Raw genomic sequence first — 17,603 nt, forward strand, 5'->3', positions numbered from 1 at the left:
GATAAGCTATGTAATTGGCCCCCTATTTTAGTGAAAAATTAAAGACAATTGTTTTTCTGAAATATATGTTTTTTAACTTCCATAAATATCGAACTAATAAAAACACCATTGAAGTTCGAATATTTTTAACTTTTAACAATCCAAACGAGACGTTTTTCTTTGCCTAGTAACGCAAAAACAACAAAATGGTCGGTACCTAACAGTAATATCGAATAAATTAAATAGGAGCGGACGCTCGCCCCAAGAAGATATTTTTAGATATTGCCAAAAATGTAATGTTGTGTCACCTTACAAAAGGACTTTTTGGGGCGAGCGTCCGCTCATATTGAAATTTAAAAAAAACTGTCGGAATTTTGACCGAAAAACTTACTTTTTACCGGTTGACGGAATGAACTCGTTTTATTTCCCGAATTTACGTACATGTTTCCAAGCTCATTTTCATACACGTAGATTAAGTTAAAAGACTTATGTTGACTTTTCCAGTGATATAAATACATGGAAATCAACAACGAATTTTATTTAATGAACAATTAATAGTTCATTTTGAAATGCCGGATTGTAAGACTTATTTTGTGACTCTGTTTCTGTCGGAAGGAACTGACACGATAGATTACATTGGCAACCCAGAGAGCCGTAAAACAAAGGTATGTACTTCAATATTTTTTATATAAATTGAAAAATGATTTGATTAGAAATCTGTTCTAAAACATTTTGTAAACAGAGCAACAAATCGCCGATAAACTTGAGATAATGTGATGACAGGGAAGCGGCAGACGATCATGAGCAATGCCAATGGCAAAAATATTTCCGTAGAAAATACTATGCGGTAAAATACACGTATTTTTTGTTTCAACTTCGATATTTGTAAAAACTAATCAACCCAGCAAGATTTATTTAGTTTGTCAACTGAATTAGACGGGGAAATATTCTTCACTGATTTTGACAAAACATTTAAATAATAAGTACATTAAAATTACAATGTACAATTGATCAGCCGCCGTGGCTCAATGGTACACATCGCTGCTCTGCTACCTAGATGGTCATAGATCGTGTCTCAGACACAATTTTTTTTTTTTTTTTTTTTTTTTAAATATATAAATAATATCACCTGAATGTAATAATCGGTTCTTTAAGGAAATAACAAACATAACAAACACTTATAAGGCACAAAGATGTTCAGTAGACCTATATCATGCGGGAATTGTAGATAATGAATATTACTGTTATTTCCTTTCATGATGATTTTATTGAAAGTGACTTCTCAGCTTAAATGATTAAAAAACCAACAAGCAAACAATTAAAGGCTATGCTTCCCTGTCACGCCAACTCTGTGTATTTTTAAAAAATATTTCTGCTTTGTATCCATCCATCTGCTGAGTTACGCCATTTTCGAATGATTTTTATAGTCAATTCTTATGTGTCCTTGTCGGTGTTGTTGCAAGGGGGGTCTCCTATATTTTTAGTGGTATGAGTGTGCCGCAAAACAGGGTAACTTTTTCATGCCCTGTTTGTTAGAACAGTCTCCCTTTTTCATGCCCTGTTTGTTAGAACAGTCTCCCTTTTTCATGTCCTGCTGGTTAGAACAGGGTCGTCCTTTCATGCCTTGCTGGTGAGAACAAGGTCTTTTTTAAACAAAGTATTTGCCTAGAACAGGATCGCGTATATAACTGTTTAAGATACAGTATAGAGCCCAGGTCTAGAACTGCATCTATTTTATACGGTCTAGAACAGGGTATACATTTTTGGAGCGTGTATAGAACAGGGTATGTTTTTTCAATATTTTTGTTTAGAACAGGATATATGTGTTTCAATATTTTCTGGTTAGAACAGGATATGATTTGGCAAGTGCTGTCGGCACAGGTATGCCATAAAGGATAGTCAGTAACCAAACCCCACACCCCAACCATGCCAACCACAGCGAAAATCTATGATACATTTTTAATCAACATAACTTTTTTTCTTTTTTTAGATTCGAGATACGTTGTACGTCGCAGCAATACCCATGGCTTGGTTTATTCACGCATGGATTGTCCTAGACATTAAAAGATGGCGGTGGTAGTGAAAACATGCATTAAACTTAAATGTAAGTTGCAAAATTATTCAGTGTTATTGATTATACTTGAAAGGGGCATTATGTACCATATATGTAATAAAATAAATACATGTACGAAAATCAAATACATATTATCGAGTCCATGCATCGTAAACTGTTTGTTAAAGACTTTTAATACGACCGCAACATTTTTTAGTTATATTGCTATCATGTCGTTCGAGACACATTTGGTTTCCAAACAATAATTTAAGTTTATGTGAATGAATCGCTTTTAAATTTTAGCAGATGGTTCAATACTACAAAAGAAAGGTAGGGATTAAGTTTGGGGGTACTACATTTAGAAAGTCGCAGTTTTCAGACAAAAGCTTGTGTTAAAGTGTATGGATCGCATTGAAATTGTAATACAAGATATCATACCTTAAAGGAGTAGGCTGGGATTTACTTAAGGATAATTTCTCCAAAGGGGGGAGGTAAACAAAAAGGGGGTTCAATTTTTTTTTTTTTTCGATTATACAATTGTTTGTGTTTTATGTGTAATTTTGTCTGGTTTTTTTTTGTTTTTTTTTTATCAGAGTGAGCATTGGGACAAGTTGCGCTAGAGGCTGTATCTAATTCGGAATATTCTCATTGCACAAAAACTTTACAAATAGATATAGGAAGAGGTGGTGTGAGTGCCAATGAGACAGCTCTCCATCCAAATAATAATTTATAAAAGTAAACCATTATAGGTCAATGTGTGCCCTTCAACACGGAGCCTTGGCTCACACCAAACAATAAGCTATAAAGGGCCCCAAATTACTAGTGTAAACCCATTCAAACGGGAAAACCAACGGTCTCATCTATATAACAAACATGTTACTATATCCTTTACGCACCTGCCCTAGGTGACTTCTGCATTTTGATAACTGCTTAACAATCTTGTTCGTGAGCACTATCCTCGAGAAGGATACTATAATAATCCTTTTTGATTTTTATTTATGCATGTTGTGATTAAAAGTGCTAGAATATAAATAAAAGCTATTTTATAAAGAATGTAATGCTGCTTCTGGTGCATGGTCAAGAAACACTAAACATTACGGGTTATATGACTACATATATTATTAACTCATGTATATTTCACGTTATGGCTTTTTTTTGTTTGTATTATCTATATTGTATTTTTTTAATATGAATATCACTGTACTGATTATGCCCATTATGGGTCCTCTATAGGAAATAAAATTGATCTTATCTTACGTGCTGATATTTTTTATTTTTTTTTTACATTAATCAATAATATTTGTTTACATTTTTCCAGGTGACTGATGGCTAAAGAGTTCAAGTGTGTGGTTTGTGGTAGATGTCATCTAAAATCCAGACGTAAGATAAAAACTAAAGCACTGAAACAGTTTGTAAGAAAAAGAATTGAGCGAAACCTTGAAGAAAATGATGTGATATGTGAGAAGTGTAGATCAATATACAGGAAAACACTAAAAAAAGTAAACAATGAACAGAAAGTTTCAAACTGTCTTTCCGAGTGTATTACAGATGACAGTGACTCTGAGTTTGTTATAAATACAGAAGAAGCCGTATCCACGAAAATGTTAAGTCCGAAACAAATTGAACTGAATATTTCTTCCACTCACACATCACATAGATTCTGCATTGTATGCAAGCAGGAAGGTACCAGTAGAAATAAGTTATGCAAAGTTCCTTTACAGGCAAGAACCCAAGCCTTTATAAAAAATGCCGTTTTTATAGATGGAAATACACGCTGTTGCAAACATCATTTATCTGAACAACTTTTCGACGACACATCACTTCAAGCATTAACTGCAAAATACACTACAACATATATGAATCGTTCTGATATAACTTCATTATTAGAAAATGTGAGAAAAACCTTGGCAACCTCTCATATCCTGAATTTTGACAATCCATTATCATTATCTGATGGTGACTATTACAATCTAACTGGATTATCAAAGCAGCAATTCAATGAACTCTCCTCATATATTGTATCAGCACGTCAAACCAATGTTAGGTCTGTACGCACATGTATAGCTGTCTTGTTAACAAAACTAAGGACAGGACTTCCAAATCATATACTTGGAACAATATTTTCGTTAACCAAAAGCCAAGTGCAAAGATGTATTCATAGTGCCAGAGTTTCCCTTATGCAGGATTTTGTACCACATTTCATTGGGTTTCAGCATATAAGCCACGAAGATTTTGTTCGGAACCACACCACTCCAATAGCAAAAACTCTGTTTGCCAATGATTCTGAAGATGCTGCAATTATTGTCATGGACGGTACTTATATCTACCTCCAGAAAAGCGCTGATTATGAATTTCAGAGGTTATCATACAGCCTGCATAAAAACAGACCGCTAGTTAAACCAATGGTCATAGTAGGAACAGATGGATATATCCTGTCAGTACTGGGTCCCTATTTTGCAAACGGAAAAAATAATGACGCGGCAATAACAAAGCACATGATTTCTGTCAATGCCGAAGGCATGAATGAGTGGCTAGAGACTAGCGATGTTTGTGTGGTCGACAGGGGATTTAGAGACGTGGTAGACTTCTTAAGAGAACAAGGATATAACGTAGAAATGCCCGTTTACCTGAAGAAGGGATCAAAACAGCACCCGGTAGAAGAAGCCAACGCCAGCAGACTAGTAACCAAAGTGAGATGGGTCGTTGAAAGTGTGAATGCACGAGTTAAACAATGGAGGTTCTTCGACAAGGTAGTTTCTAACCATTTCATTCCAATCATTGGTGATTTATTACGGATTGTATGCGCTGTTTGCAACAAGTTTCGGCCACCACTTGCTGGTACACACCCTGAGGATAAAAGTATTGCCGAAGCAATGCTTGAAAAATGCAAAAAGGGAAATGCAATCCAAAAGATGGTGACGGAAGAAGGCTTATTGACCAAACGTACCATTTACAAATTAGTTGATGCATCAAATGTTTTAGATGAACTAGCTGATTTTCCAGTTCTGAGTATGGATAAACTACGAGAAATAACCATGGGGGTATATCAGCTTAAACAGGCCCCTAACTATGTCAGAGAACATGAGGGTGAAGACGGAAAATTTGAACTGTATGTGTGCAAAATCAAAGCAAACCTGCTCAAAATTAAAATACAATCTAGGCATAGTAACAAACTTTCCCATACTGTCTTCACAAGTTACAGTGACGAAGGAGATATAGAAGGATGGTATTGTACATGCAAATCGGGAGCACGAGTAGTTGGTTGTTGTGCACATGTTGCAAGTGTGCTATGGTATCTGGGGTATCAAAGACTTGAACAGCAGTCTGGATCAAGGAGAGACTTTAAAACATCTGTTTTAGATGCATCTCACATACCGAGTTCTGATGAAAGTGACTGTGATTCTTTGCCAGAGGAGTGAAATAACTAATACAAACTGTGTGTATGTGACAGCTACTCTTCACTTATATTTTAGGGCATAACTTTAATTAAAATTCTGTTTTTCAAGAAAATGTTTAAATAAGTCATGTATTCACATATTTTATGAGCATTTACAAATAGCTAATGTCTTACTCTCATTATTTACCAAATCATGCTGATTTAGTCATTATATTGTGGTTAAATTACTTTTCTATAATGAAATGGTCATAACCTATTCATGTTAGTAAATTTTATCGTCAATGCAAATGTTAGTATTAAAACAATATTTTCATATAATTTTCGGTGTACTTAAAATTGGAATATCGAAATCTCAGACGATAAGGAGTACACAGGCTATTAAACAAATTGCTGTTCATATACATTTAACTTACATGAGATTGTTGTATTTTGTATAAGAAAAGACTTTTCAATTAAAATGTAGTAACATAAAAAAAGTAGAATGCTGTTATCATGGTTATGTAATAGTCACGTATTAAATATATTTTGTGTTTCCATGATACCTACTGAATTTATAAGTCTAACATAAGTCGAAAACCTTACCTGTTTGGAGCAATGGAAAATTATTTTTGTTGATTTTAAAGTTTAGAATATAAGATGGTACAAACTAGAATAATAATACTCTTGAAAAGTATCTTAATATGTTTGTTAAAACACTTTCCCTTCTGACTTGCTGTTGTTGCTAAGGAAATACTAATGAATATATACATGATGTTGATAACTAGAACTACCAAAAGCAAACGCAAGCCGTTACTCAAAATTTTAATGGTATTCAGTAAAATCTGTTGCTAGGCAATAAACTGTTCTTGTGAGAAAAATTGCTCTATGAAAAGATCTTCTAATGAACTTTTATGCAGTTATATGTAAAAAGAGTGACTAAAAAGACCTGTAACATACTAGTATCTTATAAATTGTTAACCGTTGCTATGCACCATTTCTGTTGCTACGTTGTTATCAAGCATTTATACAATAGAGCTACAATTAAACTGACATTTTCATTTCTTACCAATTGTTATTCTTGAACATGCATTCTGTTTTCGCATTTATTTGTACTAGTACAATAAAATGACTACTTCATTTGCAGTTAGCTTTAATTAAATATTTTATGCTGTTGCTAAGCAACATTTGTGTTGCTAGGCTCAATATAAACCTAGTAAAAAAAAGATATGGATTACTCACACATTGTATTATAATGAAACACCATTATATGAACACAAACAATGCTAGATGCATTCTTAAAAGGACAAAAATCACCTTTAATTAACCGTTGCTAGGGAATATTTCTGTTGTTAGGTTGTTGCTAAGCATCCTGTAAACTCAAATTGAAGTGACTATTTATTTGTAACTTCAAGTTATTCTCAAACCAACCATCTTATCTGGAAATATGGTTATTTGTACAGATACAGCAATTTATATCTGCTTATTTTATTATATAATTAAAACGGTTTCTAGGCAACCTTCTTTTTACCGGAACATAAAAAAAATATTTTTTTTCTAAGTTTCTATACTAAGGCTAGCAATGGTACGAATAAAGGCTTCTTTGGGGAGGGGGCCAAAAACGTCCCTTATCATACCTTCTCTTTCTTAAACTATACTGAATTTCTACCAAACTTAGACAGAAGCTTGTTTATGATCATAAGAAAGTATCCAGAAGTAAATTTTGAAGAAAAAAAAATTCCATTTTTTCCGTATTTTACTTATAAATGGACTTAGTTTTTCTGTGAGGAAACATTACAATCACTCTGTGGTTTAAGTTTTTAAAATTTTAATAACTTTCATAAACTAACTTTGATTTGTACCAAACTTGGACAGAAGCTTGTTTATGATCATAAGATAGTATCAAGAAGAAAAATTTTTAAAAATAAATTTCCCCTTTTCCGTATTTTACTTATACATGGACTTAGTTTTTTTGCCAGAAACAAAACAATCACTTTGTGGTTTAAGTTTTTAAAATTTTTATAATGTTCTTAAACTATCCTGGATTTTTACCAAACTTGGACAAAAGCTTGTTTCTGATCAGAAGATATTATTCAGAAGTAAATTTTGTAAAACAAAATTCCACTTTCTCCGTATTTTACTTATAAATGGACTTAGTTTTTCTTCCAGTTAACATTACATACAGTCTGCAGTTAAAGTTTATAAAACATTTATTAGATTCAAAAACTATCCTGGATTTTTACCAAACTTGGAAGCTTCTTTCAATCAAAAGACAGTATCGAGAGGGAAATCTTTATTGATGTTTTTCATCCTTTTTGTTGAGTCTGCGATAAACAGCAAAAGTAGGCGAGACACTGGGTTCCGAGGAACCCTTACAAATTTTTCATTTAAGTTAACATATTTGATACATTTTTTTTCCAAATTGATTATTTAAGTTTTCGGTGAAGACGACATTTGTATTTTTACAGTTGTTACGTTAATGTGCAATGTTATTTGTCAACTGATGAAAATTTATTTAGGTTACTAAAGGATCTTTGTAGAGTCCCCTGTCATCAATTCAAATCTTTTAGATGCGTTGCAGCACATACTACAGGAAATCGACCTAACTTAGAAGTTTTTGCAAGGAATTAAATCAAAATTTTATAATTATAAGTAGTCAAAACAGATAAAATAAAATGTACCTGATGGATGCATAATTTAATTATTTTTTTGGCTTTCTGAAAGTTTATTCTCTTTCATGCAGAATGAGCAAGAGCCATTACAACATATGAAAAGTAAATTTGCAGATATGTCAGTCATACAAACACTGGTACACGATTTCATATTACATTCAATTATTTATAGTCTAAGAGTAAAGCCATTTTAATATTTTAATATTTTATAGTGCGTCTTTTCTGTTTGTAATGTTATACTGCTGTATCAGGTTTGTGGTGAAGGTTGGTGCCTGTTAAACGTTCAAACCCGCTGCATATATTATATGCACCTGTCCTAAGTCAGAAAAAGTGCTTGACGTTTGTTGGTATGTTTGATAAATGTTTCTCGTCTTGTAAAATAGATTAGACCGTTGGTTTTCCTGTTTGAATTGTGATAAAATGGTCATATTGGGGCCCTTTATAGCTTGCTCTTATGCTCATTTTATTCTTATGGGGTTTTGCTGCTGCTGCTGCTGCTGCTGCTGCTTAGGGATAGTTACGATTTTGCTGTTGCTGCTTTTAAGGATCAGATAAAAGTAAATCACATTCAAACTCATTGCATGATTTTTTTTCTATATTTATATGTTTATGAATTTAAAGAAAAATCAAAAGGGCTGAATGCTCTATAATTTGCCCAATAGCTGTTCCCGGTTATAATTTTTTAGTTGATCACAGCTGCTCTGAGATTTTTCAAACTGTTTACAGCAACTATCTTTATTTCTACATCTGCTCACAGCTGTTGTCAATATTTTCAAGTTGCAGGAGCATTGAAAACAGTTTATTAAAAAAAAACTTAATATGAGTATTTTAAGCAGCAACAACAACAACAACACTCTATCCTCAAGTAGCGACAGTAGCAAAACACTCACAAGAAGGAAGTGAGCACAAGAGCTGTAGGAGAAGTAAAAGCATTACATGGAAACACCTTGTATATGACTCTGAAGCAACAGCAGCAGCGTTACTCCTTTAATATGCGTTGCGGAACACATTGACTACATACCTTTTGTTACTCTCTTGATAAGCTTTTGATTGAGGTATTATATATGTATATATATGTAATTAGGGGCTGAAGGGTTATAGCAGTCTATTCCATTATTCAAAATATCTATTTCAGTATTTTAAATTGGCTATTTCTCAATGTTCACCCGTATTTCGATATTTAAGTCCTTGGTTACTCCTGGTTGCGGAACATATCGGCGAAGGGTCATATCAGTCCATTCCATTATTCAAAATATCCATTTCATTGTTCAAAATTGTCTATTTCTCAACGTTCACGCGTATTTCGATATTTAAGTCCTTCGTTACTCCTGTAATATCCTATGCGGATCATATAGACTATAAACCTTTTGTTTCTCTCTTGATATGCCTTCGACTGAGGTATAATATATATCTGTAATTAGGGGCTGAAGGGTCATAGCAGTCCATTCCATTATTGAAAATATTCATTTCATTATTCCAAATTAGCTATTTCTTTATTCTTTCGCGAATTGTGGCATTTACAATGTAGGTCCTCCGTAAAAAAAAAAATAATATTGAAAAGTGAATAGTGAACTATTTCATTATTCATTATTGAATTTTGAATAATGAACTATGAATAATGAACGTACTTCAGCGCCGTTTTTTATAACAGATTTGTTAAACTGATATTTCATTTTCTTTTCTCTTTTTTTTAATTGCTTGCTTAGCTGGTTTCGAAACGGAGAGAATAATTTTCAAATGACCGCCACTGATGTCTGACTCTCCTTCAGTTACATGTAAGCAATCAAATAAATGGCTCCAATTTACTTAAAATGAAGTACTTCTTTATTGTTTTGCTTGTTTAGACACGGGGAGTATCATATGCATATGATTATTAAGAATCGTCCCATGGTGTCTCCTCTAGCTAAGAAATCAATTTACAAAATGTGTGTCTCCCCATGGGTTGCATTGTTGCAATCATCCTTGAGATAATCTTGTTCAAGTATTGCATCTGTTTTACAGCACCGGTTTTATACATTACTAGTATATTCTTGTACCCTATTGTTTGTATCACTGAATTATGATTGTATCTTACTTTTTGTCCCATGAGGAACCTTTACAATAAGAGCAAACACTATTGGTATTGGTATATGTATTGGTATTGGTATTGGTATTGGAATTGGTATTGGTATTGGTATTGGTATTGGTATTGGTATTATTGGTATTGGTATTGGTATTGGTTTTGGTGTTGGTATTGGTATTATTGGTATTGGTATTGGTATTGGTATTATTGGTATTGTTATTGGTATTGGTATATGTATTGGTATTGGTATTGGTATTATTGGTATTGGTATTGGTATTGGTATTGGTATTGGTATTGGTATTATTGGTATTGGTATATGTATTGGTATATGTATTGGTATTGGTATTGGTATTGGAATTGGTATTGGTATTGGTATTGGTATTGGCGTTATTGGTATTGGTATTGGTTTGGTATTATTGGTATTGGTATTGGTATTGGTATTGGTATTATTGGTATTGTTATTGGTATTGGTATATGTATTGGTATTGGTATTATTGGTATTGGTATTGGTATTGGTATATGTATTGGTATTGGTATTGGTATTGGTATTATTGGTATTGGTATATGTATTGGTATTGGTATTGGTATTGGAATTGGTATTGGTATTGGTATTGGTATTGGCGTTATTGGTATTGGTATTGGTTTGGTATTGGTTTGGTATTATTGGTATTGGTATTGGTATTGGTATATGTATTGGTATTGGTATTGGTATTGGAATTGGTATTGGTATTATTGGTATTGGTATTATTGGTATTGGTATTATTGGTATTGGTATTGGTATTGGTATTGGTATTATTGGTATTGGTATTGGTTTTGGTGTTGGTATGGGTATTGGTATTGGTATTGTATTGTATTGTATTGTATTGTATTGTATTGTATTGTATTGTATTGTATTGTATTGTTTATCGTTTTACCTGCACAATAATGATTTGACCTAATCAGTCAACGAAATAGTCCCTCCTGGTTTCATTTTTAAATTCTAACATTCTTAATTTTCTTTTTTGTATGTTCAGCGAACACGATGGACTTGTAATGCGCAATACATCCAGGGTTTTCCAAATGTCATGCATATATCTATTGACCAAAAGGAGGTCGTATTATTGTTTTGCAAGGCAATCATTTTTAGCTATTTTGTCTAGCACAATTAAACCAAAGTTGCTGGTCTCAATAGAAACTCATGTCCCGTTATTCAACCAAACGTGGCATGGGTTAAATGTTATTTCGTAATTCTTAACTTAAAGTTTACTTACGATTTTCTCTGTAGTATATTTGTATTTCTGTGATGTATGCAGACTCAAAAGAAAATGCAAACATCCACCAAGCCGGCTGCGGGTTAGTATCTTGATAACCATCTGTGTGGGTACAGTATATATGGTATCCATTTATGAATGTATTTGATATAGGCGGCTGTATAGCGTTTATTGCTTTTGTTCTCGCCTGCAACGTTGAACTTTGTGAAGCCTGTCCGAATGGTGTAAGGTTCTCTATAAAAAGGAGCATTCTTTTTTAATGTTAATGACAACATAACGTATAATCTATAAAAAAAAATGCGTACATGTGACTTTACAATATTTAAGCAGTTTCCGTTTTCATTTTAATTGAATCTCAATTCAACGAGTACAGTGTCTTTGGACTCTTCATTTAAACGCGTATGAGGAAAGCTTTGAATGTGGTGTTTACTCCAATTAAGACTGATTTAGGGCTAATATCACCATTTTTCCCCTATGAGCCTTTGATAAATAACCACTTAAAATATTGTTGCAGAACTTTTTGAATAACAAAATACATTACATGAGTAGATTTATCTTTTCCAGTACTACAGTGAAATTTTCACATACAATTTCATTGCATATTAGATGATAATAAATCAAATGTTCATCCCTTGTTTTGTGCTTGTAAACTTTTACAATTACAGTATAACATCAAGTTTCCAAAATATTTTACAGAAACAATAGATAAAAAAAAGAATTATGCTTTGAAGCATCAAAGATATATGTTTATGACTCATATTTTTTCTTCTGCAATGAGGTCGTTGGTTTCTCGTTTGAATCGTTTCTTTGGTAATCCAAGTTCTATCATAGGTTATATGGGTTTTGCTACTAGTAGAAGAGCTTAGAGTTAAGAATAAAGATGCTTACATCCAAGTATTTTACTTTTTTATAGTGAATAGTTGTCTCATTTGAAGTCATAACACATCTCCATACATATTACCTCAAGCGATAACTATTACTGAAGGCATCATAACTAATGCATTGACGACTGTTATGAGAAATGCATGTGAAACTTGATTTTTCTCGAATACCAAAGTATACTAGTTTAGATACTTTTTAATCATGAACCAAGTATTGGCGGTAATTGAATGTCTTCATCCAATATTCGTGTATTTTTTAGTTATTAAACTATTTAAAAGTTCAATGACATAAAATTTAGACATGAAGTTATAGAAAGTTGGACGCCCACACACATGTTTAACACCTACCAAATTCTATATACTAGGTCTTTTCGAATTCAGGAGCCTGTTATTCAGCGGTTGTTGTTTGTTACTGTATATCATGTTTGTTTTTTCGTTTGTTGTTTTGTACATAAATCAGGCCGTTGTTTTTCTCATTTGAATTATTTTACATGGACCTTTTTATTATATAGATTGGTATTTGCTATGCTATATTGGTATTTGCTATGCTATATTGGTATTTGTTGCTATGCTATATTGGTATTTGCTATGCTATATTGGCATTTGCTATGCTATATTGTCATTTGCTATGCTATATTGGCATTTGCTATGTTATATTGGTATTTTTTCAAGGTTGATGTATAGTTGATAACATCTATGTCATTTGTTCTCTGGTAAATAATCATCTCCCCAGCAATCACACCACATATTTTTATTTATAATACTAGGTAAAATCTGAAATTATATCTATATATTTATCAAAGTTGTACAAAAATCGAACATGTAAACATGTTGTTTGTTTATAGTTGCCTAGTGTTTGGTTAATTATAGTAAGGTCGGTTCGATTGGGATAATGAGTTCATGCACCAGTGAACTCAGGTGGTTTAAAGTCATTCGAGCCAATGCAATTTTTATTCATATTAAAGTACATATAAAATTGGTGTAACATGAAAAAGATTACAATTTTCACTGACATAAAAGTTTTAAAATCTATTATGTTACAAGACAATTTATCCAACTTACTTTGGGATGTAATTGTCAACAGAACAGTTGAGTGGATAATCAGAACGAACGACATATTAAAAGTGTTGACATCCGCCAGATGCAGTTGGAAATAATAATATTCTAAAATTACACAAGAAAATATGCTAATAGATGAAATCTTTTGATTATAATGAAAGACTTTAAAGTAATATGAATAACTTAGTTGTTAAAATAAATATATGCAATCTTATAAAAGCAAGAAACTATGACTGGAATATATTATAACATTGTGTAAGGCCCCTATACGCCTCCGTAGTAAGGCAACAACGTTGAAAATGTCTATGCATATATATATAGACTGTCGGTCAGTGTGGAGTTTTATTTTTAAGTCGTTATAACGACTTAGCTAACTTGTTATAACGACTTAGGTTAGTTGTTATAACGACTTAGCATATTTATCTTGTTATTACAGTTTAGCTAACTTGTTTTAACGACTTAGCTTACTTTAAACGAGTTAGCTAAGTCGGTTTAACACCCTGACACTAACCGACTCTGTACGGTCAAACTTAATGTTATTGAAATGATAATTTTATTCACTCGTGAAATATCGAATTTATCCAACCTTGATAGTTAAATTATAAATTGTAAAGTCCTCGCCAAGACTCAGGCTTTAAAATTGATAATTTAACTATCTCGATTGGATGAATCCAAAAATCCACTGGTATCAATGTAAGAATCTATATATATATCAACCTCATCAACAGTCAATAATTGTATAACTATAGTTTGTATTTTCGTCGTTATTATTTTTGGCCATGGTGTTGTCTGCTTTCATTGTAATTATAATTTTCTACTGTTCCCCCTTTTAGTATCTTCACTCACTCTTTCTTATCCCCTTTGGTGTCATCAATTCCTCTTTTATACCCCTCCCCTTTTGATATCTTCATTCACACTTTTATTTGTTTTCGGTTAGGATGTGATTGATTAATCGACGTGTTGATCGATGTTACCAAATTGTACTGAATCAAAAATTCAAGACACAAATTCCCTACGTATTCTAGGCGAAACCGCCTTATTGTTGACTGATTTTTTGTTCGTTATTAATTGCTATAATTAATTGTCCGCTAGCTTCAGCCTGGTGGTAAAATTCTATACTGTAATAATTATGTTCCAGACCGTATGAGTATTTGGACCGTACCGTATGCGTATATTTTCAAAATTTTCAAAATATGCATACGGTCGTATGCGTACGGTCTGACTAATATAAGAAGTTGGTCACGTTTATCAGATACAAATGTATATAACTGATCAACATAACTTATATCTCAAATAAATGTAATAAGTTCAATAGTAATTGAAATAAAACAAAATAATGTTAAAACGATTAAAAAAAAGCACGTTGATTTAATCTGTTAATTTCCTATATTTAGCATTTCAGTAATTCATAAATTGAAGCCAAGTATGCTAATTGGAATTGAAGTTATCGGAAGTAAACTTAGACTGGGAGGACAATCGTTTTACAATATTAAGGAACTTTACAAAAAAAATAAATGCAAAGCAACGTGCATGAACAAATTATCTTACTGTAAAAAAAAAAATATGACGTTCTTTGTGGAAGTCAGTGTCACCAAAAATAGGATTCACGTATATACAAATAAACACATATTTAATTTCAATTGTTCGCTTAATCATTTTATCCTCATACATGTAATAAAAACAATTTGTGTAACTAAAAATAATGATTTTGATAAATATTTGTTTAAATTTAACCCATATGATCCCAAAACATCAGCTGGACCGTACGCGTATACTCATACGGTCCGACCGTACGCGTATGGTCGGACCGTACGAGTATACGTATACGGTCCAGACCGTACGTGTACGGTCCAAATACTCATATGGTCTGGAACAATTACATTTAATTTAGATGTATGTTTCGTTATAATACGTTATTCTGATTGGCTAACTGCACATCACGTGCTATTCCTGAAACAATTGCATTAGACAATACAATTTATCATTCATGATGACACGAGGTCCCACAATAAAGTGCACAGGTGAATTAAATGAAAACTTGATAAAAATCGTGTTTTCATGATTCTAAAATAATGTAATTATAAGTATTGAATGCTTCTTTGTAACTTTATAGGGTTGTAAAAGCGTTGACCGTGCGCACCTTTTTAGTCTGAAGCGCTTATGCGCTTCATACAAAATGTATTTCGGACAACGCTTTTACACCCAAATAAATTTACAGAAAACAGCATTCAATTCTTAAATACAACTAGAATTGTACATAATGGTCAATAGTCTGACTATTCCCTCCTGTAATATTGGGGAAAGGAAAGGAGTAAATCTCTTGAAATGAATGTTTGTGTTAAAATTATTGATTTACTATTATTATATATTATATATATAAACCGTTATTATCTTTTAATAATTTTCTTATATGTTACCAGCTAACATACGTGTTTTACTTAACTTTTCCTTAAATATTAAAGCATCTTACCGCCTATAGATTTATTGAAATTTGATTGGTTAAAGGACTACACGTGGTGACTATGTATATTTGATATAGGGTGTCCTAAAATATATAGAGTGGTTAGTTACCATATGGGGTTAGTAAGGAGTTGCTTCTCTTTCAAACCAAAAAAGATGCCACAACCCTTTATAAAACCAACACAGTGTTATGGAAAAATCTGAAAGGATTCAACAGACGAAGAAATTGGTGATGAATGGTTAAAATAAATCCATAAAACATAATTAAAGCTAACAAGTTCCCTTTCAAAAGGAAAAAAAAAGAAATCTGAAGGGATTCAACAGATGAAGAAATTGATACATGTAATGAACGATTGAAATAAATTCATAAAACAAATTTAAAGCTAAAAAGTTGTTATTGTTGACATTTGTTTTCTGTATAATAGACAGATTGGAGTAGGATCTTAATATTATACTCAGTATTAAGACTTGATCACTTTGATAGGCCGCTAGTTAAAATACCACATGTGAAGGCAGTCGGTAAGATAAATTCGTTACACGGTGTGCTAGTACCCTAATACGATATATATATGGATTCAGTAAATTCCATATGGGGATTCAAGCTTTGCTCTCACACCATATAGAATTTACTGACCCCATATACATTTTTGTATCGTATTTAGTCACTTACATGTACACACGATGTAACTAATAATATGCATACAATACAGTACTGTTTGTCGACTAAACTAAAACCTTTCAGCCACACCTCACGCATTTAGTGAATATTGCAAACTTAGTGTGAATTCTAGTAAATATATATTTTTTTTTTTTTGCTAAAGTTAATACAAAAGCAATGTTTGTTTTTTCTGTATACCTTTGCTAAACTTAGGTGATAATAAAATGGCATATGTAAATGATACATACAAAGTCTTGTCGTGTTATGTATGAACATGGAAGTATTATATTGACAATATAATACTTCCATGGTATTAAGTACTAAATGGTAGAGTCCAATATATACATTTGTAACTGTGACATGCCACATATGATTAATTTGATAAGATAATTGAGCATTCTAGTACTTTAATATGTAATGTATAGGTGTGAAATTTGAGGGTCGATCTGAAGAGTAAGAAGGAGGGTGACGCATTCAAGCTTGTTTAACCAAGTCACATTGTTTATGTGCATGCTCAAGTCAAGAGCCTGTATGTTAGTGCTTGTCGTTCAACTTGGTTCATGTCTTTCATATTTGTCTTTCGTAAAATAAAATGTTATAAACAAGGCCTTTCGTTTTTCTCAGTTGAAATGATTCATATTTATATTGTCGGGGCCTTTTTAAACCGACTGTACGATATGAGTTTTCTTCATTGTTGAAGGTCGTACGATTGCCTGTATTTGCTTAATTACATCCACTTCATTTGAACTTTGGTGAATAGTTGGTTCATTTGCAAGAATACCACATCTGCTGTTCTTTTTATGAATCAAGTAATACAGAAGAAAGAACGTTGTTGTTGACAGATTGAAAATACAAACCACAACATGCTTATATAAATATTAATAATTGACAATAATTAAAATTAAGTACTGTGAAAGAGGACGTACCTTGTATCAGGATAATCTTTTACAGTAAATAACAGTTTTAACTAGGAAGTTGATTGAATTGCTATGATTTAAAATAGAATACGATCCATCAATACCTAACTTAATCAACCAGTCAAGCGAAGAGTGGTAAACATCAACAATGCAATTTGTGTGGGTGTATATTTTAGGTGAAAAATAATAAGCAAACAATTTAGGAATGAGAATGATAGTTATTTTCAAATCTATATATA

The 17,603-nt window shown here is 32.3% G+C and overlaps 2 protein-coding genes across 2 annotated transcripts in view; one reads left to right on the top strand and one right to left on the bottom strand.

Moving 5' to 3' along the window:
* LOC139481950 (multiple epidermal growth factor-like domains protein 6) overlaps positions 1 to 13,387 on the bottom strand; it is a 54,168-nt gene extending 40,781 nt beyond the window's left edge. The window contains exons 1-2 of the mRNA XM_071265558.1: positions 13,333 to 13,387; positions 11,390 to 11,623 (exon numbers count right to left, since the gene is read on the bottom strand). Of these exons, the coding sequence (XP_071121659.1) occupies positions 11,390 to 11,623; positions 13,333 to 13,387 (289 nt within the window). The remainder of the gene's footprint in view (positions 1 to 11,389; positions 11,624 to 13,332) is intronic.
* Positions 512 to 5,569, top strand: LOC139488371 (uncharacterized). The gene is made up of 3 exons (XM_071273918.1): positions 512 to 644; positions 1,970 to 2,083; positions 3,351 to 5,569. The coding sequence occupies exon 3, from the start codon at positions 3,358 to 3,360 to the stop codon at positions 5,449 to 5,451; it is 2,094 nt and encodes a 697-aa protein (XP_071130019.1). The 5' UTR covers positions 512 to 644; positions 1,970 to 2,083; positions 3,351 to 3,357; the 3' UTR covers positions 5,452 to 5,569.
* Positions 13,388 to 17,603: the final 4,216 nt, after the last annotated feature.

This window comes from Mytilus edulis, chromosome 1, assembly GCF_963676685.1.
Source record: "Mytilus edulis chromosome 1, xbMytEdul2.2, whole genome shotgun sequence".
In the NCBI taxonomy this organism is placed as follows: Eukaryota; Metazoa; Mollusca; class Bivalvia; order Mytilida; family Mytilidae; genus Mytilus; species Mytilus edulis.